At 40.2% G+C, this 25,627-nt stretch overlaps 2 protein-coding genes across 6 annotated transcripts in view; one reads left to right on the top strand and one right to left on the bottom strand.

The window, feature by feature from the left end:
- Nucleotides 1-1,809: 1,809 nt before the first annotated feature.
- On the bottom strand, nucleotides 1,810-9,774 carry LOC117511691 (urotensin-2-like). Its single transcript, XM_034171616.1, has 4 exons — nucleotides 9,501-9,774; nucleotides 2,300-2,425; nucleotides 2,126-2,166; nucleotides 1,810-2,031 (listed from the first exon to the last, which is right to left on the bottom strand). The coding sequence occupies exons 1-4, from the start codon at nucleotides 9,601-9,603 to the stop codon at nucleotides 1,921-1,923; spliced, it is 381 nt and encodes a 126-aa protein (XP_034027507.1). The 5' UTR covers nucleotides 9,604-9,774; the 3' UTR covers nucleotides 1,810-1,920.
- Nucleotides 9,775-13,758: 3,984 nt separating this feature from the next.
- Nucleotides 13,759-25,627, top strand: part of ccdc187 (coiled-coil domain containing 187) — a 50,565-nt gene continuing 38,696 nt past the window's right edge. For 2 of the 5 annotated variants that reach the window (XM_034172945.1, XM_034172946.1), the window contains exons 1-2: nucleotides 13,773-13,984; nucleotides 16,237-16,312. In XM_034172945.1, coding sequence (XP_034028836.1) covers nucleotides 16,264-16,312 — 49 coding nt within the window. In that variant the 5' untranslated portion in view covers nucleotides 13,773-13,984; nucleotides 16,237-16,263. Of the gene's footprint in view, nucleotides 13,985-16,236; nucleotides 16,313-25,627 lie in introns of all 5 variants that reach the window. The other 3 variants (XM_034172944.1, XM_034172942.1, XM_034172943.1) reach the window with 3 other exon arrangements.

Here is a 25,627-nt window from a genome sequence, read left to right on the forward strand (position 1 = left end):
AATAATAAAAAAAAAAGGAAAAAATGAAGAAAACTTGAGAACAATGTTTGCACCGTCTTTTTGTTTCCTTCCTTTACTTCTGAAGAAGAGGGCTTGTGTTGTTTATGTGTTCATCATTACCAACATTTTCCCTGAATTTTGATTCAGTTAACTTCTTCTGGAAAATTTGCTTTCAGCCTAAACAAGCTTTACCCCCCACCCCCAAGTTTGTATTTTCATCTGGTTTCTCCCGTTTTGATTGGGCTCGTCACTTGTAAGAAATGAAATGCTATATTTGTTTAATCTAGTTCAGATTAAGAGTTTGGCATCTGGGTTTTGACCTCGTGATTCCTTGTAATATTGGTGGAGTGATGATACACACATTTTCCCATAGTCTGAACCTACAGGTGGAGGCGGGGCTGAGCAGCAGTAATGTGGATGCAGCAGTGGCAGTGTTTGACAGACAGAGGGGGATCTTGGAAATTTGTTTTTTAAATAGCCCGCCCAATTTGGAGGCAGTGTTTGGTAGATCATTCATTGTTTATGGTGCAGAGCAGCTTGAGTTCTCTGCCTGAACTCAGTCACGGGTACTCTCCTTTTAGTACGTCTTTCAGACCATGTGTGTCACCCCAAGATACGTATGTAACCAGGTAATAATTCCCAGGAATATTCCCACCATGTTTCAAGAAAATTACAGCTGTTTTTTAATTATATTTTCTACAGACACAAACACATACGCCAGTGAAAGCAATACCCAATTATTGCTGCTTCTCTAATTCACAGTGTGATAACAACAACAATAACTAGAAAAGAGTGCATCCACTATGATCCAAAACATCTCACACTGTTCAGGAAAAGAAAGGTATTTTGAAAGTTCATGGTTTCACTTTTTTTTTTGGCAGATTCACCTGAAAAATTTATGAAATCTAGTCGAAGGCTGACCCTCCTTGGTCCTTGTCGCTACATTTCACGAATATCTGTTCTTTTAGGTTAGATTAGATTAGCTAGAAATGTGCAGGGGTGGTGGCCAAGTGGTTAATGCGCTTGGTTTCAGTGCAGAAGGTTCCGGGTTCAAATCCCACCCCTGCCACATTTCTCCATGTAATGTGGAGTTGCGTCACGAAGGGCATCCGGCGTAAAACCTGTGCCAATTCAACATGCAGATGCATTTGCTGTGGCAACCCTGAGTGCAAACAAGGGAGCAGCCGAAGGGATTTACGTACTTTTAGATTAACTAGAAATGTATTAATCCCTTGGGAAGACTTCCTCAGGGAAATTGAGGGTATAGCAGCACATAGGGTAAGAAGCACACACAGCATCAAAAGTGAAAGTAAAAAAAGAAAAACTGTTTGCAAATATAAATACCATAAATACTGCTCGATACTGGTTTACTAGCTATTATTAGTACTCTCCTTCCCGTTCTCTGTCTTCCTGTTAACTCCTCCTCCCCCTGAGTGAGGATTTGAACAGTCTGATGGCCTGAGGGACAAAGGAGTTTTTCAGTCTGTTGGTCCTGCACTTGAGAAGGAGCAGTCTGTGGCTGAAGAAGCTCTTCTGGTTGCTGATGATGGTGTGTAACCAGAGGAGCCTCTTCAGCCACACCTTTAACATAGATAGCATGTTTCTGAGTGAAAGCAGGTCTTAACATGTTGTGTGACTTGTTGATTCTCCAGCAGTGTGGACATCAGATCTTCAGCCACTTATTTGTTTCTCGCTGACTCCTCTTTGCCAGTGTGGACAATTTAGCTGCACAATTATGTCACATATCTTTTATTCAATTATTTATTTACATAATATGTCATCTTTACATTTTACATCCAGCAAGCAGACTGAACAAAGATTTGAATATATTTCTACCCGACATAAAAATCTATAAAGGTGTAGGAGGAGGAGCACAGGTGCATGCATGATGTTTGTCACGTACAGATGAGTTGTGTCTTCTTAGACGCAGTATTTCCAGAAGCAGTCACTCCCCGCTTGCCTCCTGAAGTATTTGCGGATGCCAAACATGCGGCTGAGAGGGTTTGTGAGACTTTGTTTCTCTGGTAGGAACTGAAACAGCAGAAAAAAACAGCAAAGAGAAGCTGATTAAGTGAAGCAAGTCTCTCATTTTGCTGTTTTTGGACTAAAATTCACAGAAACTCACCTCTCCATTCATTCCCCTGGGCAGCAGGCCTGTCCTAACACCTGAGAGAGAAGAAAACGTACATGGAACATAAAAAAAACAAGAATTTTTAATGCTGGGTAGTAGATTTTTCCCTAATGACATAAAGCATGCATATGCAGAAAGCGTGATGAAGACTGATGTGTGTTTTCTTACCATCTCTGTTGAGTTCTGCAGAAATCAGGTTGGCGTATCGGAGACCGGGGCCATCCTGAGGAGGAAAGCTTTGCTCAGAGAACGACAGATCATCCACAACGCCGACTCCTCGCTCCTCCAATGATACTGAGGACAGACGTGCATTTTGCATCCAAAGTCACTGCCTCACCGAAAATCATTTAAGATGAGTGGTACAGACAGACAACCGTGAGCACTTCTGTTGTGGAATAATCATTAATAACTTGAAGGGTTTTGAACCGAAAAGCGATTCTATTCTCTGATGACGGCGTTAATGGCCCATGTGTCTCAACGTTGGCAGAATAATCGCTGCTCAGCTGTGAGATTTAAAGCAATTACATCAGGGCCTCAGGACATTACATGTCTGCCATTTATCTTCACAAATAAAGCTTTAGTGTTGGAATTTTAATCAAGGGACTGAAATATTCCCTGTGATTAGCAGGACAAGTGTGGGATGAATGCAGTCAGTCACTGCGTTTGCCTGCAAGATTTCCATCAATAACGCCGTACAAACGACAACACATTATTCAGCTCTGAACTTTTTGGTTGACACAGGTGATGTTAGTGAACTTCATGTTTTGGCCCATGTTGGTATCATGTAATGTACCATCACAAGCCTTAGCCTGAATTGGGCTGGATACTGGTCTCAATTTTGGAGTGAGATTTCCCATTCCTAAACTACCAATAGGAGAGCAGCGCTCACGCCACATCAAAATGAGGCTGACGCATGGGCTGACGTCAGCATCTTGGCCACCAACCAATTACAGGTTAGGAGAGAGAGGCCAGTATCTGGCCCAATTCAGAGCCGGTTGTTGGGCTACACAAGCCTAAATGTTACACCCCCCCACTCCCAGCATTGGCATTGAATCAAGAAAGCTGTCAAAATTTTACCTCAACTCTAAATGTTACTACATTCACAAATATGACATTCCCCCCCCCCCCAAAAAAAAAAAAAATTTGTGCTTTAAATTTCACCAGAGAACCAGAATGTTCTGGTTCCATGCGTCACTGTATCCTCTATGCTACCAAATGGCTTTGGGTCCTCAATGGCGACCACTCAGGCAGACAGCATAGTCTGTCCCCACTTCTCTAAAGTAGCCATCTGTCTGATGCTGAAGACCCTAACTTGAATTCACTGCTTGAAGGCTGATGAAGAGTCAAAGATGATATAAAAAACTATAACAGCACTAAGCAATTTATTTTGGCTTCTCTTGTTTTGTTTGGGGTTGCCACATTCTTCTTTTCTTTTTATTGCATTTTCAGGACAAAAAGGTGAGAGAGAAGGGGAGAAATAAAAGACTGAAGAATATTCACTCAGGGCCGTACATCAGTTTAAAAATACGTAGAAGTAAAAACAGTTACATCTGGCAAGATATGAATTCCATTATTCCCAGTCTTTTAAGCATTGTTCAATTCTTAATCTCAAGGTGTAAGTTAATTTTTCCATACAGTACATTTCGTCCACAATTGCGGTCCAGTCATGTTTTGATGGTGACTTTACCTCCAGTCACTTCCATGTGATGGCTTTCTTGCTTGCAGCCCAGATTATTTTGAAAAGGTATTTGTCTTGAGATTTAAGTCCATCTGGCATTTTGGTCAGGAACATGGTGAGAAAACAACAACGAACTTCAATACCAAAAATTGTCCTTATTTCTTTGGTCAACTCTTGCCAATATGAATGAGAGAGCATTCCCAAAATATATGAAAGTGGACAGCTTTGGAAGAGCCACATTTTCTCCAACAGTCCATCTGTCTATGAGAGGCTCACCGCTTAAATATCCATTTTGGAGTGAGAAAATATTGCTAATACATTTCCAGCAAAATTCCTGCCATGACCTTGAGTTGGTGGTCTTAGCTTGAATCTCCCAAATCTCACACCAGTCCTCCTCAGATATCTCCAAGACAGATTCCCTGTCTCATTTCTGTTTGACATAGTGAGTTGAATCATTTTTGGAGTTTTGTATTCTTTTAGAAATTTATGAGATAAGGTGTCTACTTAGTTTGGATTTATAAGCATCAAGAAATATATTAATTCAATTTGGGTCTTGGTGATTAGTTTGTTCGATTTCTTTGTTAAAATCATCTCTAACCTGGACATACCCGAGGAAACCATTTCTCCCTAGGTTGTATACACCTGAGAGACGTCACAGGTCTCTAAATTGCTACCCACTTCAACAATTTTGCACCTTTCTCAATGGAAAACCTTTGGCAAGTCTTTAACCATATTTTGATCCACTCTGGTCCACTGGCTAAATTCATCCACATTAGTCCTGGACCTGGGACGTACCTAATATAGACTATGCTGGAGTTTTATATTTTCGTTCCAGATCTTTCCATTCATCTGAGTAGTCTGGATTGCACCAGCATACCAGACGTCTCAACTGGGTAGCAATAAAGTAACCCTCTAAACAAGAAAGTGAAAATCCATATCTATTTGAGGTAAGTGTAGGGTTTGATATTTAATCCTGGGCTTTTTGCTGTTCCATATAAACCCTGAAATGATCTTATTCCATTCTTTAAAATCTTTAGTCGGGACTTCAACAGTGACTGGAATAGATAAAGGAGTTGTGGCAGAATATTAATTTTTAATGTTTCAGTACGGTTTGAGAAATCCATTGCTAATATTGGCCATAAATCTATGTCTGCTTTGACTGGCTTAATAACAGGAGCATAGTTGTAATGATATATTTTGGTATTTTTAGAGCTCCAGATACTAAGATATTTAATATTTGTAAGTTTGCATTTGGAGTAAAATTATTTGTTAAAATTTGGGATTTGATAAACAAAAAAAATGCAACATCATCTACCCTGACAATTGTACACACAAACCATACATGCTGCAGTAACACTTGTTAGCCAGAGGGGCAGGATTGTTTGGTCGGTTACTTTTGGCGGGACCAAAGTGGTTGTCAAGTGTTAGAAACCGTGAGGACACAAACCTCTCAGTGGATTTGTGTCTCTGAAACCGTTGGGGTTTTACATAATTATTGTATGGCCTTGCCTTACAATATAAAGCACCTTGGGGCAACTGTTTGTTGTGATTTGGCGCTATATAAAAAAAAATTGATTGATTGATTGATTGATTGAAACAGTGCCCATCCCATCACAATACTAATCTGCAGAGGTGGGATAAAGTTACCATCAAGTCACTCTCAAGTCATGAATCAGCAAGTGCCAAGTCAAGTCTAAAGTCATAATGACCACCAATTGATTGCAAGCTGACTTGGGACTTCCAGACTGATGACTTGAGAATGACTTGACAGTGACTTCATCCCACCTCTGCTAATCAGAATAAATGGAATAATATGGCTTCTCAATCATCTTCCCTGTTTACTCCCTGAAAAGGAGCCGAACATTTTCAAGGTGGACATTAATTTGAGTATGCTTGTTGGCAGGGTTTTCCAAAGCGAGCAAAACATCATCTGCAAATAAATTTCTTTTTTATTCCTCATTATTAATTAAAATTCTCTTTACCTCTGGGTCTTCCCTTATTGCCTGAGCCCAAGGGTCTATAAAAAGGACAAAAAGGGCAGGGCTGAGCGGGCACCTTTGTCTACATCCTCTCTCAAGCTTAATGGGTCTAGAAAAGTGTCCGTTTACTCTTATTCTAGGAGTGGGGTTTACGTAAAGTGAGCTAATACACTGCAGTGATTTTTCTTTAAAGCTAAAACGTTCTAATGTTTGGTAAAGGAAGCTCCAGCCAACTGAGTCGAATGCCTTCTCTCTATCTACACTGATCAGCGTTGCACTAATATATATTTTTTTGCACCACATAATCAACTACATGTCCTGTGCTCGTCAGTTCAGAGACAATATGTTCCATTCTTTTGGTAATAATTGATGTAAATAGTTTATAATCTGTATATGGTACAGATATTGGCCTGTATGAGGCGCACTTTCCCTTATCCTTGCACTCTTTAGGATTATTGATATTCCAGCCTCACTCCATGTTTGTGGCATCTGACCCTCTTTAAAGTCTGTAATTAAAGCATTTGGCATTAACAAGGGCTTAAAAATCTTATACCATTCACTGAGTTACCCATCGGATCCTGGTGTTTTGTTTGTTTTCAATCGAGAGAGAGTTTTGGATAACTCACTGGGGGTCATTTTTACAGTCAGGGCACTATACTGGTGCTCTCCTATTGTGGGAAGAGTCAGAGATTTTAAGAATCTATCAAAAACAGGAACCAGCTTCATCAGGCTGGAAGTATAAATCCTCATAATAGGTCTCAGAAGTTTCTTGAATTTCTTCTAATTTGTAGCTAATTTTATCATTTCTTGGGTTTCTAATTTTGTGAACTGTCCTCTCTGTTTGTAGGCTCCAAGCAAGACGTTTCATAGCCTTGACACCTACTTCAGGGTCACCACACTTTTAAGAAATGAAATGCTAGATTTACATAATCTAGTTCAGATTAAGAGTTTGGCATCTAAGTGCCGACCTCATAATTCCTTTTTTATTTTTTTAAAAACTATTGCAAAATAAGGCATCTCATTTGGTTTTGAGATGTTTACAATTAATTCTGCCCATTCATTTTGTGTTCCAGTGAATTTTGAAACACACCTGTCTACATATAAGGTTCCACAGTTGATAGTGCATGTCAGAGCACAAACCAAGCATGAGGTCAAAGGAATTGTCTGTCGACCTCCGAGACAGGATTGTCTTGAGACGCAAATCTGGGGAAGGGCGCAGAAACATTTCTGTTGCCTTGAAGGTCCCAATGAGCACAGTGGCCTCCATCATCCGTAAAGGGAAGAAGTTTGGATCCACCAGGACTCTTCCTAGAGCTGGTTGCCTGTCTAAACCGAGGTGACCAAGAACCCAATAGTCACTCTGTCAGAGCTCCAGCATTCCTCTGTGGAGAGAGGAGAACTTTCCAGAAGGACAACCATCTCTGCAGCAACCCACCCATCAGGCCTGTATGGTAGAGTGGCCAGATGGAAGCCACTCCTTAGTAAAAGGCACATGGCAGCCCACTTGGAGTTTGCTAAAAGGCACCTGAAGGACTCTCAGACCATGAGAAACAAAATTCTCTGGTCTGATGAGACAAAGATTGAACTCTTTGGTGTGAATGCCAGGTGTCATGTTTGGAGGAAACCAGGCTCCATCCCTACAGTGAAGCATGGTGGTGGCAGCATCATTCTGTGGGGATGTTTATCAGTGGCAGGAACTGGGAGATTAGTCAGGTTGAGGGAAAGATGAATGCAGCAATGTACAGAGACATCCTGGATGAAAACCTGCTCCAGAGCACTCTTGATCTCAGACTGGGGCAACGGTTCATCTTTCAGCAGGACAATGACCCACAGCACACAGCCAAGATATCAAAGCTTGGGACTCCTCCACTCTCCCTTATCTCTGTTCTCTGCTTTAACCTTCAAGTCCCTACTTCACCAGACTGTGAATTCCTCAAATTATATTGGATTCTGGACCTATTGGACTACTATTGGATTAACCATGGAATTGATCAGCTGGTCTCTGAACCATTTGACACCATTTTTCTGCAAGAAGGTCAGGACCGGGGGATCCTACCTGCCCAGATGGAACGCATCCTGTGGGCTATGTTCTCAACTCCTGGAGTTCTTGGCATGTGGAATGCTTGGCGCCTTTCTCCATTGAGGACGTCGAGGATTTATTCATTTTTGGTCTTATGGTAGCAGGGTTGGTACTTTTTGGCTTATGTGCTGCCCTGATCTACCGGAAAATTGGCAAGACGGTGGCATCAAGAACCACTGCCCCTCACTTGTCCATCATGATTAATGAGGTTGGCAAAGCAGTGCATTCTCAGACTGCGATGACTCTTGTACTCGGACGCAAATTGGATGACATCTTGAAGCAGATGCATGCCTTGCAGTTGAAGTTGATTTCATAATTGGGAATATTCTTAATTCATAACTGGGATTTGGTTGTTCAAGTGGAACTGTTAAAAGTGTTTTTCACTGCTCAAACCACAACATTACAGGCTTATCAAGACTGAAGGTCAAATTGCCCGACTGTTTTCCCTCCAGAGGAATCTCTTTGGCCTGGGGAACATTTGGCTGTTTCTTATCTCAACTCACAAAGACAATAAACTGTTTTTCACAGGACTGAAGCATGCTCCATTAGCTCCCCCCACCCCCTCCTACCCCCCATCAAACATCCCCCACTTCGGCGCCTGCTCACATCATTCCTTTCCCCTTCTGCGGGGGTGGGGCAGTTTTAGCTGCAGCTAGTCCCCGTTCCTCCCCTCAAGCTGATGGCGGGGCATCTCAGTGTTGCTGCGTGGCCTTCACCCACTTGCCTTAATTCAGATAACGGACTTCTTCAAACTTAGGGCACATAAACAATGTCAAATGTGTATGTGCTGTCTTTAATTCTGATGTGTGCCATTAATATGGTAAACAAGTAATAATTGTGGACTAATTGCTGTCTGAGGTAACAGGAGTGTAAACATAATTTCTCCACTGTGAGATCAATAAAGTATATCTCAAAGGAGTGGCTTCAGGACAACTCTGTGAATGTCCCTGAGTGACCCAGCCAGAGCCCAGACCTGAATCCGATTGAACATCTCTGGAGAGATCTGAAAATGGCTGTGCACTGACGCTTCCCATCCAACCTGATGGAGCTTGAGAGGTGCTGCAAAGAGGAATGGACAGAACTGCCCGAAGATAGCTAACCCAAGCTTGTGGCGTCATATTCAGGAAGACTTGAGGCTGTAATTGCTGCCAAAAGTGCATCAACAAAGTATTGAGCAAAGGGTGTGAATACTTATGTTCACGTGATTTTAGTTTTTTATTATTATTATTTTTAATGAAAATAAATTTGCAAAAATTAAAAAAAAAGTGTGTGGGTGTTGTGAGTAGAAATGTGAGGGGAAAAATGAATTTACTCCATTTTGGAATAAGGCTGTAATACAAAAAAATATGAAAAAGGTCGCTATGAATGCTTTCCAGATGGACTAACTTACTGAAAGTACAACATTAATTAGTGGAATTTATTCAGAACGTCTCAAAACGTCATGAAATGCCTAAGTTGGCGTCCTTATGTGGAGAATAAAAAAATCTTTGGGTGTTGTAACGACACATAATACTGACAAATACTGTAAAACAAAGAGCGATAGATTGCTTGTGAAGCCTTGGTGCAAATTATACTGTTCTGGTGTTTCTTGTTGAATCCTTGCAAATAACAGGTTGTATTGTTTGTACTCACCAGGTCCTGGGTAGGGCAGCTCAGCAGACTGTGTGATGTGGTGGGCCAGCAGTGGGCTGGAGGCCACGAGGAACACGGCCCAGGAGCACAGGAGGAGGATCATCGCTGTAAGTATACGTCCTGGTCTCCTTCGAAACCTTGCATGTGTGGTTTTGGTCCAAACTGTCTTATATAGCTCTAGCTGCTCCCCGACATTCAAATCACTTATAACGTGATAAATCAGCAGGTGAGTTACAGCCTCTATGAACTGACAGGTGCTGTGGTCCACGCGTCAAGGCCAAAATTATATTTAACCGCCTCTTCTGCTTGATTAACTGTTTTTACAGACTTTGTAAATGCAATCGAAGCAGGTGTTTCAGTGTCAACTCGACAACGTCCCACAGGGGGACCAGGTGGACAAACCGGGCAGCCAAATGACAAATATAGTTTTTTATGCTGCCGCTTCATTTGCAAAGCGCACACAAACCTCGGCAGCAGGAGACTTAGTGTAAAGCGGTGTGAATTCCTAATAAAACTGTGTAATTACTTAGAAAAACGATCTCAGCTCGGCCACCTATAAGGCTTGTGACATTTTAAGTCTATTAAACACAGCAGAGAATTTGCCACAGGTCATTGAGTAGCATTTATTCAAACATTACTGCGTGAGGCAATTGCACTTCTTATTATTCGTGCAATAAATTCTTCTTTCTACATCGTGCATGAATGGACACAAGGAAATGTTCCTGTACATTGTAAGACCAGCTGGCATTGTGCTCCTCTGACTGCCATTTGTGTATTTATTAGTGCTGTGACGTCAGTGTTTAGTCTCCTGTGTGATAATAAGGCTCGTCAATGCTGCAGTGACATTTAATTTTATGGTTGGAAGGCCAGACACTCCATTAAGTGCTGCTGTACATCATGAAAAACTATTAGGATTTATATTCTGTATTGGAGTCATGCTGACATCCCCTTATTCCAGACACTGAAAGTGGACATTTAAAATTTCGTCAAGACACAGATGCACAATATGGCAACAATTATGAAAAATAGGTAAATCCGCCCCCTCCCTCCCACAACCAAGCAGATTTTTTTGGCTTGTGTGTCATTTTGATTTTCATGTGAAATTATCACCAAAATATAAAAATATTTCTCTTCTTCAGTCTGTCAGTGTAATTTGAAAGATACATTCTACTGATTTTATTTCTTCAGTGGAACATTTTGGTGTCCTGGCACTGAAATGCAACAAGGGATCTTTTTTATGAGCATGAAAAAACAAAACTGATGTTTCCAGTCATTTTCAAGGATTGAAGATGATAGAAAGTCAGGGTTGCATGAGACTCTGAGATTAAAATTTCCTCTGTAGCCTCAGTGGTGACTGAGATCCAAACAGTAAATTTGGTTGTTTTTGATAGTGGAACTGTAACACTTCCTTTTCCAGTAAACTGTTCCATTATATCCCATCTATACTGAAAAAGTCCTATAGGAATCCTACAGGAATATAAAATCATATTGTAATCCTGTAGGATGGAAAATCTTTCTCATAGAAATTCCTGTAGGAGAAATCACATAGGATTCCTCTAGGATTTTCTATAGGAATTCCAATTGAAAAGAGGTTAGAAGAATGTGGGATTCCTGTAGGAATTTCTAGAGGAATTGCAACCAGGAAAAGGTCTTAAAGATTGTGTCTTTAAAGATTACCTATAAGAAGAAAATAATAATTTAGGATTCCTGTAGGAATTTCTTTAGGATTCTTCTCAGATTTCTAAAGTTTTCCAATGGGGTGCCAGTTCCCGATATCCTATAGGAAATCAGAAAGAACTAGAAGGGATTACAAGCAGGATTCCTTCATGAATCCCATAGGATTCTTATCTGTAGAAATACTGCTATAGGAATCCAACTGTAAAATAAATAAATAAATAAATACATTTCTGATATGTATCCTATAGAATTCCTACTGATGAAAATCCTACAGGACACATCTTGGACTTTTTCGGTTGGGATGGAAACTTGTATCTTGCAAACAATCCACCAAACTTAAGAGTGTATATTCAGCGAAATATGACTTTACTAACACATGTTTAGGTGTTACTCTACAGTACATTTTGTAGAATACTTTGGAATGCTGTGGAGGAAAATAACGTAATGATGTGTCATAAAATCTAGTTCAGATACAGACACAACATTTTACAAAGCGTGATGTAGGTTACAAATTAGTTTGACTGTTTAATGGCCACATATCCCTTGAAACTTGTCTAAGATGTGAACAAAAGTCAAAACATTTGGCCCCCTGCGTGTCTGACATGCATACCCGCTACCAGCAGAGGGCGACATTGTGCTGAGAAAACCCTGTAATAAACTTGGAGAAATTTGAAATAAACTCTGAACTCTTTGAAATAATTTACAGCATGTTCTTTCGTCATTGTTAATTGTTTGTTCAGGTTGCAAATCCATAAACTGAATGCGTCATATGTGTAGCCTGCAGAATCAGAACATCTAGGACTTTTATAAACTAAAAGCCCCAGATGACGATTTAGCTGTACACTACAGAAACACTGTCAATATAAAAATATTTGTTTCGCTCAAAACATTTTCAGCACTAACCGTCCAACGTGAAACTAATAAAACAGGCCGTAAAATCAGGAAAATGAGGAATTCACGCTGCTTTGACTGGAGCGTTGACTGGTTGAGTGTTGTGTTCAGGTACTATTGGAAATAAAACAACTATTTTCATTTATATGATTGCTGATGTGCAACTTTTATTTTTTATTTTGGCATCATAATATCAACTTTAGCCTATTCTTTTTTAAAGCAATTGAATATTATAAAAGAATATAAAAGAATATTATTGAATGTGAGAGCATGTATTACAATGCCAAGAGATACTGAGATATGCACTCAATCTCAAAGTTCTGCAAGGTGGTGACAGACTGAAATTCAGTGCCTTTGATTTTTCTGTTTGTGAATAATGCAACATTAGTTTAGTCCGCATTCAAAACATGTTTCAGTTCACGTAACGTGTGCTGTACACTACTGAAAACAAGCTATAGCTAACAAACAGCCTGTTGTGGTGTGGGCACAGAGCTGTATGTCATTGAATCATCAGCATAAAAGTTAAAATTTTAGCATTTTGTGCAAGACCATTCACACACACATATATAAATACACATACAAACATATAAACACACAACTTTATATATAACAACTTTATATATAAAGTAGTGGCCCGATGACCAATCCCTGGGCCACACCTTTAGAAACAGTCAGGGAGGAATAAGTGCAACCTCCTGCTTGCATACACTGTGATCTACCTGACAGCTAGTTCTCAAACCAATGATCAGTTTCTTCTGACAAACCTATACTGTTCAGTCTTTCATTCTGTAAAGTATTTGTAGATTAAAAACTCTTTGAGTTGTTCACTGACAAGAGATTCCAAAATATTAGCCAAGACAGACCACTTTGAGATGGGCATATAATTTTTTTTTTTTCAGTCAGTGTGATCACAAGGAAGGTATAAAAACAGATTTCCATATAAGGGGAATTTAATTTGTTTCCAAGGAGAGATTTTCTTCTTCTACTTGTTCTTTTTGTACAGTTAAAGGTGCTGTTTATGCCACTCTATGCTGCATTAATACAACATTTCAGGATATAAACAAAGGTTCCATTCTCAGACACTCCTTCCCAACCCTCCCTCCTCGGCAATGGTTTCACAAGGGGGGGGATACTTACATATATTAGACTTTAGTGCTTTTGTTGGCTACCTAAGTTAAATAAAGAACTCTTTATCTTTTTCTCTGTGGGGATGGGGGGGTTGGGTGTGGTTTGATATGTTACTTCACTGTCAGAGGTGTGTTTGTTGTAAAACAGTGATTACCGTTCTGGTCAAACCTGCAAATGTACTTCTTTCCCTGCTCTGCCAAAAGTTGATTTGCTCATGGAGGCATTGTCAGCCACTGAATAGCTCAAAGGCACCCAAAGGGCTCATCAGCTTTTGACAGAGCAGGAAGAAATTAAAAATGTCCAGGTTTAGCGGCCCCTGAAAACCAGAAATGAGAGCCGTTCCTGCAAATTTTAGTGTATTATTTTAAGTTTTTATTTACTGAGAGGCAGCTAGTGATTATTAGTTTTCTGAAAAGGTGTGTCATATGTCGATATAATCGTTTTATGATTCAGCCTTTAAGATTATGTCATAAAACGTCCTTGGGTATAACAGAAACAGGTTTGTGTGTCAAGTCGAAACACGCTGGTTTTTCCGAGGAGCACCTGAAGGCATCAGCGCAGCGACTCCGGCGTGTGCAAAAACAAAAGCGGTGAAGAAGCGACATGAAGTTTGGCCGTTCTGACTTCCCGTCGTCACTCTGCTTTGTCTGATTGATGTCGCTTCTCTAAAAACAGACAGAAAGTGTTCAAACACTTCGACTAAACTCACCGGCAGAGACCGAGAAGAACGGGGTGCTGCGGAGAGGACGAGTGTCATGTTTGGGACGCTTTGAATCCACTGACAACAGGTAGGGTTAAAAAAAAAAATAATACGTTTGTCTAAGTGGTGAACTTTCTCCACAGCGTCATCGTTCTACACAGCAGGATGTGTGTGTTTATTCGTAAATGTAAGTTTTGAGCTGGAACTTCACTACGTTTGTTTATATAGTTTATATATTTTCCAGGAGGCACAGTTAAAAAATATTTCTTCTTATGTTGAATGTTTGTAAGGTGAAATGAGACTCGTAAAACAGGGGTGTGACAGTAACTTCACTAATGACATATTAGAAAAACAGCCCGAGACACACGTAATGCAAAACAGTGCAGCAGGTGCATTTTTCAACGTTTTTCCTAACCATCTTGGAATGAATGTCACTTCAGTTCTAATTTGAGTATGAATTTATCTGCTGTAAAAGATGGAACAGTATGCAAGCAAACGTAAAGGTATGGTGCCACTGTTTTTTTTGTTTGTTTGTTTGTTTGTTTGTTTTTTTAAGATTTAACCCATGAAAAGAATTTTCTTTGGCACCACTATAATTTATTCCTTAGCATTTAGATGAGGTATTCATAATATGATGTTGCCAATATGATCAAAATTCATGCAGTCTGGAAACAAATTAGAATTTTAACTCCTGACGGGGAGAAATTCAAGGGATCAGTTGCTATCACCAACATTTGGTAGATTTGCAAGTGATTTACAAGAAATCTTATGGATGTTAATGCAAGATGGGTCACAGCTAATCTCAAAACCTCATACGTGTGCAGATGCTCTTCCTCCTGTGGTTAGTCTGCATGATGGGGATGAAGGAAAAGACTATTCCCTATGGAGTTTCCCTTCAGATAAATATGTCCTTTTCATTAAAATGAGCTGTAATTTTGCAAGATGTTAGAAAAATAAACCTACATTGTAATGCTTGGATTTTGGTAGTGCTCTGAACAAAAGACACTGGACGGTCGATAAGTGAAATTAGCATCTCGGTATGCTTAGTGCATGCTGAACTGGGGTTAAAGTTCACAACTACCCAAAACACTATGGCTGATAGCAGTGTAAAAGTGGAAGATTTTGAGCACTACAAAGTTTTTTTTTTTTTGAAAGAATGTTGCAAAAAACAGTGCTACAAAATAGGTGGGAAGCGGAAGAGAGAACTTGCGGCTCTAGCTTATGCACTCACACTACAAAATGCCACCCGTATTACTAAAGAAAGAAGACAGACGGGAGGCCGTTAAGAAAGACTATAAGTCTTTGCTGGCATTTTAAGTTGAGGTTGTCAGTTGACAATTCCCGATTCGTTACAATTGTGAAATGGTTGGGAAAATGAGACATCAACAACAAGCAAATGGCCCCCCCTGCATGTATGTAAATATTAACATGTATCTCATATGGAAAGAGCAAAACTTCACCCCTGCTAGAAGCCTTACTAACAATTTTACCTAGATTAAGGGTTTTTGTTGGGGTTTAATTTTTGTGAAATACATAAAAAGTTTGGAAATTTGAGCAATACGTCTGCATCCAGAGCATTGCTTTGACTGAGTCAGTTTTGTGAGAGTCTTGCACAGTCGCAAAATGCAGATATGGACCAGGTCCTATTCAGGAATAGTTCAAACCTGCAAACTGCAGCACATATACACACCCACATCCAAATAAATGTTTGGACAAGCATTGTACCAGCATGTTTGACATTGAGCTGTGGCTTTGACATTTAAAGGTTTATTTTCCTCATTATCAAATTATGACCTTGAATGACCCTCAGTTATTCGACCAAAAGTTCTGTTCTCTCTTTCACTCACTCACTCATGCACACACGAACACGGTCACACAGAACCAAAAACAAAACCTCCATGTTAACTTGTGTCAAGCTCAAAACTTCAGGGTCTCACCTTCTCAAAGTATTAAATCAAATCAATTTTATTTATATAGCGCCAAATCACAACAAACAGTTGCCCCAAGGCACTTTATATTGTAAGGCAAATGCCATATAATAATTACAGAAAAACCCCAATGGTCAAAACGACCATATTAAAAATAGTGTTTCAAAAGGCATCATTAAATTTGAGTTTTATTAATATTTGTACTGTATGTACGTATTTGCTTAAAATCAGTTCACATTTTTCATGTATTGTTTCTCAAACAAATGGAGGTATGGGTTATGACTTATAAAGTTATAAATTACTAACATAACCAAATGTGGCATGAAACCTTGAGATTTAATAGACTGTTGACATTTGTTCCATTTCCGATATTTTCTCACATTTTAAGTTTTAAATCCATTTGTGTTGTCAGGGTCTCCTCTATCATCATGAAGCAGTGATGGCAGAGCTGGAGATTGACCAGTCGCACCTTCCACGTGTGCAAGAAGGTAAACGTGCCCATAATAAGTCATCTCTTAAACCTAAATGTGGAACTCCTTTGACACGTTATGAACAAAACTGATTTGGTGGTTGTCATTTTGTGTGGGCAGGCCACAGGTCAGGGTCTATGGCAAAATTGCGGACATGGAGACAGTTGGGTTTCAGTGTTTCAGCACAGTGGATGCTTGGCCCCACATCCTCAGTTGTCATGACACTTGTCTGCTGGGTGTTTTACAGAGAATGAGACTTTTGGTCATTTCATGATAACTACCCACAGTTTCCCCTTACATTCAGTCACCCTTCTTGTCAGTGGCAGCTTTTGTCATCCAGTATCACAGAGACAATCGCTAAGTAGCTGTATGTTGTGAGGTGTTTGCAGATAAGAGACATGAGTGAGATGGTTTGACCCAATGTGTGATTTTTGGTCAGATAAAAGAGCTGTCATTCAAAAGCTTAATGCTTAAAATTGACCAGTTACACTCACTCATCTTCAACCTTAGTGCTAGCAGTTAAGGCTAGCAAGGGCCTGGAGCCTATACCAGCAGTCAGAGCGCGAGGCAGGGTACACCCAGGACAGGACGCCAGTCTGTCACAGGGCCACAAACAGACAAACACATTCACACCCACTCACACACCTTGCGGACAATTTAAAGATTCCGGTCCACCTATCCGCACATCTTTGGATGTGGGAGGAAGATGGAGCACCCGGAGGAAACCCACACAAACATGGGGAGAACATGCAAACTCCACACAGAAAGGCCACAGGCGGGAATTGAACCCATGACCTTCTCGCTGTGAGGGAACAGTGCTAACACGAAGCCACCACTTTTTTTTTTAAAATTGCAAATTAAAAAACATGGATAATGCATAATATGAGTTAAAAAAAAACACAAAACAATGAAATTATATATAGTCAGTGTTTACCCCTGTAATAGTACAGGCCTGGAGGGCTGCCAGGTCAGTGAGAACACCAGACTTTATTTATTTATTTTTCATAGCGCCAATGAAAAGTAATGCAGATGAAATTATGAAATAAGGGGAAATAAAAAGCCAAAATATTAATTCACTTAGAAATCAACAATCATTTTGGTGCCTATAAACCCTGCAGTGCTCATAGCCTGCTGTTAGAAGGTGTCAGAATGTGACATCGACTTGACAGATTTCCTCTTATCGACATGATAAACGTTGACCATTATTGCAAATTTCTTCCCTCCTGGAATATACGTATGTTGAACTGCAGATGTTTTTTTGTTTGTAGAACGCTTCCTCATTGCATGCGCCGTATGAGGTACTTTTGGAAGGCCTTCTCAAGGATGCATGTTTCATGAATCAAAATTAAGGCCCATGGGCACGGCATAGTGCACAGGCACCATTGAGATCTGCCATTTATGCCTGTGGCCAATAAATATAAGCAACAAATTTTGCTTATACCAAATATATTGTTTACACCCATGCAGTTGGCTGTGGGGCGGTTAGCTTTCCTGAAATGGAGTGATTGTAGCCTTTGGGTATTCATTAATAAGCTTATGTGATTTTTTTTTTTTCCTTTTTTCCTTAATATGAAATTTATTTTTCTGTGAAATATATGAGTTGTTTGTTTATTTATTTTGAATTATCTGATTTGCAGGACTATTGTAAGATTATATTGCGGTTCACTTTGCGTATGTAAGCACCTCATTTTCTGTGCTGTGTACTTGGAGGTGTCTTTTTCAGTGAGCGCCATCGCGCCTTAAAAATAATTTTATTGGAACCACTGATTCTGATCTGCCATTAAATGTGAGGCAACTGTCCAGCATATGTGGACATTTGAGTTGTGAGGCAGAACAAGACATTTAATGGATTCTATATTTTTTGAGGGAACTCATGAGCTCAGCCTCTTGAAGAAATGTGTCTACAAAAAAAAAAAAATCCCTCTATGTTGAAGCTGTGGGATGAGATTGTGTTATGAAAGCTGCCTGCAAAATCATAGGAGTACTCTGTCCTGATGTTATTACTTTTCAGGAGTCACTGTGTTGTTTTCTCCTTGTTAAACTGATGCCCCTTTTGTAAACCTATTTTTTTCCCCCTTCTGCCTGTTTGCAAGTAGGGTGTGAATACATCTTTAGCTCAGGAATGTCTAAACTACTGCCTAAGTGGAGAGCGTTTGACTCAGTATTTGCCGTGTCCAAACTAATGAACAGATTAGAAATGGGTTTGCATTATCAAGGGAAATAATTCAGCACTCCGCTCTTCTCTCCGTACACAAAGGGCACAGTGTGCAGCTTTGCATTTTCACGCTTTACGCAGTCAGTGAGCTAAGGGGGCCAGTGAAGACAAGCTATGAAGTGCTCATTGAGATCATCTGCAGCATGTAAATCGGCTATCTCATCACTGTCATTCTTGCTTTATAGTTACCAGATGGGCGTCAAAGTTAGATGGACTCCATTTAGTCATTTTAGTTACTTTCTGTCTCGGTGTTTGTGTTGTCATTGCTGTCGCACGCCCCACTTTCCTGCCCATCCGAGAGGCTCAACCAAGTCAACTTTCTTTGTTTTCTCTCTTCCCTTATCAGTTCCTGTTTTGTCCCTCCCCTGGCTGTTCCTAAAATAGGCCAGTGTGCCCAAGGGAATGCTGCTCCCGCAGGAATTCCTCCTCCTCCCCCTCATTCCCAGTCTAACTGTCCAACTGACCTGGAGAACTCCGATACCCTGTTTCCTGACAGAATGGTCCAGTTTAGGTGCTGCTTGTTCTTTTTTAGTTTAAAACGCAGCCCACACAGCTGACACTTTGTGGTATAATGTTGTGTGGATTGCAGTGTACATGAGTGCAGGAGAGATCAGTGAGGAGGAGAGACGGTGTGGGCAGTCAGTGGAGGATTTTGGCTGAAAATAGAACCCTTGTCATTTTCTTCTTTCACCAGTTCCTTTGTTTGGCAGGCACTCGTCACTGATTCTACTCAAGTGACTATGAAGATGAAAGAGAAATATCTCTGCCTGTGTTTGAGGTCCTGCTCCCTCATGCTGGATGTCTGAGATAATCTGCATAATGCAGATGTAGATGACTGGCTGTCTGAGTAGAAAGGTGGCTCTACTTAATTTTCATGACATTATGTAAATAAAAAAATGTGAGTGTAAAGGGCAAGTGGTATTAAGTGTCAAAACAGTTACTGAATTGATAGAATATGAATATAAGCTATTTTATATAAACTATATAAACCAAAACTCCCCAAAAATAAAAAATGCCAAACATCTTACAGCTTCTTCAAGGTGACTGTTTTCTTTTCTATTCTATTCAGACACAGAAACAACATATTTAACCATATAGTAGCATGGGTTTCTGAAACTGATACAGTTTTCTAAGCTGTCTGACATAGATTAAAATGCTCACTCACCCACTCACCCATCTTCAACCGCGTACTCCAATTTAGGGCTGCGGGGGCTGGTGCCTATCCCAGCAGTCTATAATCATCACATTCAGTGATATTTAAGTTTTTTTGTTTTTTTTTTTAAGCCATATCTACCACCACACTTTCAGGTCATGCTCTTGCTTATTTTATAGACTAAATCAAAGGTCTGAAACTGGTGGCCTGGGGGATATTTGCAGCCTGTAACCCAGAATGCTATGTCCCATGAGAGGACTCTCATTTCTAATTAAATAGATATAATTAAACATCTTTGTCCAGTAATCTCCTGAATGTAAAAAAAAAAAAAGTCAAATATCTCCAACCTCCCAGGGTTCCCAGAGACACAAATGATGCCAAGATGAGGGAATATCAAAAACAGTCAAAAAAAAATTACCACATGTGTAGGAAGTTATGAAAAGCTTAGATCTCACTTTTGACCCAAAATGACTGCAAGCCAAGACTCCAACTTCTCTTAGCTTCTCAAGTACCATAATCGGGCCACCCATTGGTTCTTCAAAGATTACAGCATCCTCCACAAAGATCACAGCATCTTCTGCAAAGTGAAGTTCTGTGAACTTTTGCTCACTGACAGAGGCATCCAAATTACTGGACTCCACAATATGACCTAGCATCCAGTTAATGCAAACATTGAACAGATGAACAGACAGAACCCCTAACAAGCACAAACGGTAACTGGGAAGAAATCAGAGACTCTCCCTGCACTGTACAATAGTCACAGTACCTGTGTATAAGCCAGCTATGATGTCCAGCAACTTAATGGGGATCCCGCAGATTCTGTAGTTGTTGCACAAAACTGCACAATGAACCGGACCAGTCAACATAGGCAGCAAAGAAGCTCCGCCTTGTTCCCCCAGGGGAAGACTAAATGTTGTACCATCATACACACATACATTTAGGTAATTTGTTGTCCTTTTTGACAATTTTTCCACCAAGGTCCCAAGCAAACTCCTGCAAAATAGTCTAGCCAAGGGAGCAGAGAGCAGTCTGCGGAACTTCAGTTGTATCTTTATGGAAACTAGAACAAGTCTATAATCACACTTTATAAACTGGGCACTTCTGTAGATCATCTAGTTCTGTATTAGTCTTCAGTATTGTCTCAAAAGAACGTGATCAGTCTCCTTAACTGCACCAGTGTTGGGGTGCTATTTCCAGTGGTGTAACTATCCATGGAGACCACTACTGTCCTTGTATCCAATCCTGTCTGTGCCTGTGATCGCATTGGAAACAGCGATGATCAAGGGGGCTATCTTGGGCAGTTGTCAATCACTTGTTAAAGTTGAGTAAAAACACTGATTGTTTGCTCAAGATATCACTGAGACAACAGACAAGCCACCCAAAGAGAGTCTAATGTGTGGTCTTGTAATAAGCTTATTACTAACCATGGTAACTTAACACAATTGGATTGAGCCCGACTGCCACTTTCTCTGTAGACTGACAACTGGACTGACCAGAGCAAAACTATACGTATCCACCTACAAAGTTCTGTCCACTTGCAGGTCTGCTGGAGTCAGAGAGCACTGCCACTGCAGTGTGGCATTTCCAAGTTCCCATTGCAGAATAAAATATGGTCATCTTTGCTGAGAGAAAGCATGAGCCACCTCAAGTTTGGACCATGGCCCCATCATGCAATGCACAAGCCTTCAAAAAGTGAAACTTCTGCTAAAGCCCTTTTCCATCTAGCATAGGTTCAAAGCACTTTACAATGATAATAATAATGACTTGGATTTGTAGAGCGCTTTCAAGATACCCAAAGTGCTTTACAAGTTGCATTATTCATTCACTCGCACATTCACACATTGGTGGTGGCGTCGCCACAGCTGCCCTGGTGCAAACTGACAGAAGCGTGGCTGCCATTCTGCGCCTACGGCCCCTCCAACCACCACCTCATTCATACACAGGCAACGTGGGTTGAGTGTCTTGTCTAAGGACACAATGGCAATATGCAGATTTTTGACTGGTTGGTAGCCGTATTCGAACCGCTGACTGTTTGGTCATAAGACAGCTTGCTCTATCAACTGAGCTATCGGCGCCCCAAAGATGCCTCAAATTTACTTCCCCAGCCAAGGCCAGTATCTATTTTTACAGCTGGGTGTACTGAGACCATGCAAAATAAGTGCCTGCTCATGCTACCTCTCTGTAGCATGAGCAGGATTTGAACCCAGGGCTACATATATTTGCATGTCAGCACCTTATCCACTGAGCTTCCTGTTTTGAAGATGTTGGCTACAGTATTCACCAGGAAACACTTTACGATAACATTATTTCATTGATCCTGTCAAGGACATTAGTCCCCTGAATTCTTTTTTTTTTTTTTTAAACTTAATATTAAAAATAATTTTCTTGTTGCTGTTTTGTCAATTTTCCCTTGTACATTAGATTATACCTCCAAGAGGAACAGAACTTGACAGTAAATTTCAGATCCTCAGATTTGGTGAACACTGGACTGACTACTTAACTGTAAATAAAGCCCTAATAATTCCTCTACAAAATGGTTATTCTTTGAGAGCAACGCTGTAGATGCAGTTGGCACACGATAGGAAAACATGGCGTGCTAGGGAGGTAGTGCAACCTCATGTCTTCAATTGTTACTGATGTTGTATTAGATAATTTATCCTTCGCCGACTGTCTTATCAAAGCCTTGTTCTTTTTCTTTTTTTTCCCCCTCCTCCATTCAGTGTCCTTTTACAACCCAGTTGTAGACCTGATGGGCTCCTTTCAGTGGCCTTCTTAAGAAGCTTAAAGTAGGATTTTCAGTAAGATTGTGAAAACACACAACACCTGCCCTGAGCATTTGCTTTCAGTGTTGGTTTTGAATACCCCATGGTCCGTCCCTCAAAACCTCTTTCACAGTCATAATAACTCAGGGTCTGGATTCCTCACCTACAAAAGTAATTTGAAGTTTAAAAGGGCTTTGGAGAGCAAGTTAACCCACAGTGCAGACAAACCCACCCTGACCGTCATCCTTGAGACGTTTTTCCATCCTTTCTCAAATGTAATGTTGAATTTAAAACAATTTTTTAAAGGTGTCATTTTGTCATGCTGGATTAAACAAAGCCTTTGGCTTAATGCCAACTCACGGACAGATTGAACACATGAGGGCAGGTTGGAGATCCATTTAGCAGATAGTCACTTAAGCTCTGCAACAGGTGTAAGCAGTAGTACATATCTGGGTTGCTGTAAGTTAACTCTCAACGAAGAATTAAAAGGTCATTTATGGTGTAAAGAGACCCTTCTGTGCTGTCGGGATGAACTTCATGAACTTTGACTGCTGACCAACTATGCATGTTGCCCGACTCATTGAGAAATGCCTAAAAGCTCACTATTAGTAGAAGTGCTGTAGGTCATCTTGAGAAGAAATTCTGACTCTTGTCAGTGTGGCAGGGGCTTCTGTTTCTCACTTCCCTGTTTGCAAAATGGGACAAAAGCAACATTTCCTGATTTTTGACTGTTTCTGTCAGCTCAGACAGTTTTGTAGCTCCTGAGAATGAACTTTGCATGATTAGAACAGGATGTAGTTTCCAGCCCAAAATCAGAAAAAAAGTTGACTGTGTGGAAAATGCAAAGTTAAAAAAAAAATTGCAGTGGTCCATGCATTTATTGACTTGTTTCATTGCAGAAGTCAAGCATGAAGACAGCATGAACCCAAGATATTTCAAATTTTCTGTGGTCAGCTTGTGAATATACATCCATTCCTGTATTTCAGACCCACAACACATTCTAAAAAAAAGTTGGGATTGGGGCAATTTAGGGTTAGTAATGAGGTATCTAAAAATAAATATTTCAAACGGATGGCATCAACAGGTGATTGTAATCCCAATTTGGTGGAAAAGCAGTAACTACAAAAGGCTGAGTCTTTCAGGAGCAAAGATTGTCAAAAAATGCAAATAAATTATTGGAATGTTGAAAAACAATCTTCCTCAAAGAAGATGGGAGAGAATCTGTATATATCTCCCTGTGCAGTGCATAATATCATGAAATAATTCAAGTTATCTGGCGGAATTTAATTGCATGAAGGGCAAGGGTGCAAGCCAAAGCTGAACATCTGTGATTGTCCATTCCACAGACAGCACTGCCTCAAGAACACTCATTCATCAGTATCTTATATAATCACATGGGTTAGGTATTACTTTGGGAAACCTTTGTCAAGCACTACAGTGTGGAATTACATTCACAAATGCCACTTAAACTGTACAACGCCTCACTCAGGGGGAGCAGGAGTAACAGGAAGACAGAGGTCAGGAATGAGAGGAACAGTAGTAGCCAGTAAACCAGTATTGATCAGTATGTCTGGTATTTATATTGTGTATTCATATTGCAAACTCTTTTTCTCTTTTACTTTCACTTTTAGGGTTGGGTATCGAGAACCGGTTCTTTTCGGGTATTAAGAAATGATTCGATCCACGAATATCGATATCAATAGTCTTTTTGCTTAATGATTCCCTTATCTGTCCTTCAGAGCGGCCATTGTTTTTGAGGGTGTTTGTCGGGAAAATTATCATTCCTCTGCGTTGATTGCAGACCCTGCAGCGGCTCTGTAATCAACCGCTTTTACTGAGTTTATGATGTGCAGAGTTTAAGGATCCAGTGACCAGTTTCATATTTATTTACTTTAAGACTCAAAATGTTGTTGACATAGAAAACCTGTAAAGCATACTTTTAGTACACAGAAAATTCACAAGAAGTATCAATAAGGGAATCGATAAGGAATCAGATCGATAGGCAGAATCGATAATGGTATCGATATCGATAAAATCTTACCAATACCCATCTCTGTTCACTTTTGATACTCTATGTGCTTCTTACCCTGTGTGCTGCTATACAGTGCTGCTGGAACTTCAGTTCCCCTGAGGGAGTCTTCCCAAGGGATCAATAAAGTTCTATATAATATAATCTGATCTGAAACATTTCCATTAAAAAGAAAAAGGCTTATGTTAAGCTTGCCCAGATTTACAGCACTCTGAAAGCCACTTACAGATATCATAAACATATGATATTTACTGTATGTGTGTCACCTCAGCACAGAGGGCATCTCAGACTTGATGCAGATGTAGCTGTTCAGTCACAGCTCCATCTGTTGTGACAGGCTCAGTCAAGGATTAGTTGTAGAACAGGTGCCTTTAATTGGCCCTCTGGCTGCAGGATTTTTCTTCTGTGCTCGGCTAAAAGCACTAATTTAGTTTTGAACGCTCCATGCTGCCTTCTTTGTGGTATTCAAACTCACCGTTGTAGGAAAAAAATCAGCCATCCCAAGTTCCCAGTGGGATGTTAAAACAGTAAAGCGGTTTCATCTGCTCGCAGGCATTGTCGTGTCTGCAAATTTGGAGGAAGCGGACTGCTCAGCCACATATGGGCTGTTTATTTTCTCTTGAGTAACTTCTGAATTTGTTTCACAGACTTTAAAGACAGACTGGCTGCAGCACATGCAGCCATCCCGCCTCAATAAGGACTTTATGGTGGAGAAGAAGTTTGTAAACTCGTCGCTATTGAAAATTATGATACAGATCAAAATGAAACATAAAACTGTTGCTGTTTACTACTTTGTGATTGAAGTTTTTAAAAACATGCCTTTAGTTACAGTAGTGTTCAGAATAATAGTAGTGCTATGTGACTAAAAAGATTAATCCAGGTTTTGAGTATATTTCTTATTGTTACATGGGAAACAAGGTACGAGTAAATTGTCACAAATCCAACAAGACCAAGCATTCATGATATGCACACTCTTAAGGCTATGAAATTGGACTATTAGTAAAAAAAAAAGTAGAAAAGGGGGTGTTCACAATAATAGTAGTGTGGCATTCAGTCAGTTTGTCAGTGTTGTGGAACAAACGGGTGTGAATCAGGTGTCCCCTATTTAAGGATGAAGCCAGCACCTGTTGAACATGCTTTTCTCTTTGAAAGCCTGAGGAAAATGGGACGTTCA

The sequence above is a fragment of the Thalassophryne amazonica genome, chromosome 6 (genome assembly GCF_902500255.1).
Source record: "Thalassophryne amazonica chromosome 6, fThaAma1.1, whole genome shotgun sequence".
Taxonomy (NCBI): Eukaryota; Metazoa; Chordata; class Actinopteri; order Batrachoidiformes; family Batrachoididae; genus Thalassophryne; species Thalassophryne amazonica.

Excerpts from the sequence above, each read along its gene's own strand:
- LOC117511691 (XM_034171616.1), bottom strand. The coding sequence starts at position 9,603 with ATGATCCTCCTCCTGTGCTCCTGGGCCGTGTTCCTCGTGGCCTCCAGC. Across the intron at positions 2,426-9,500 it reads GCTGCCCTACCCAGGACCTG|TATCATTGGAGGAGCGAGGA; the intron begins GTGAGTACAAAC and ends GTCTGTCCTCAG. Across the intron at positions 2,032-2,125 it reads CCAGGGGAATGAATGGAGAG|TTCCTACCAGAGAAACAAAG; the intron begins GTGAGTTTCTGT and ends CTGCTGTTTCAG.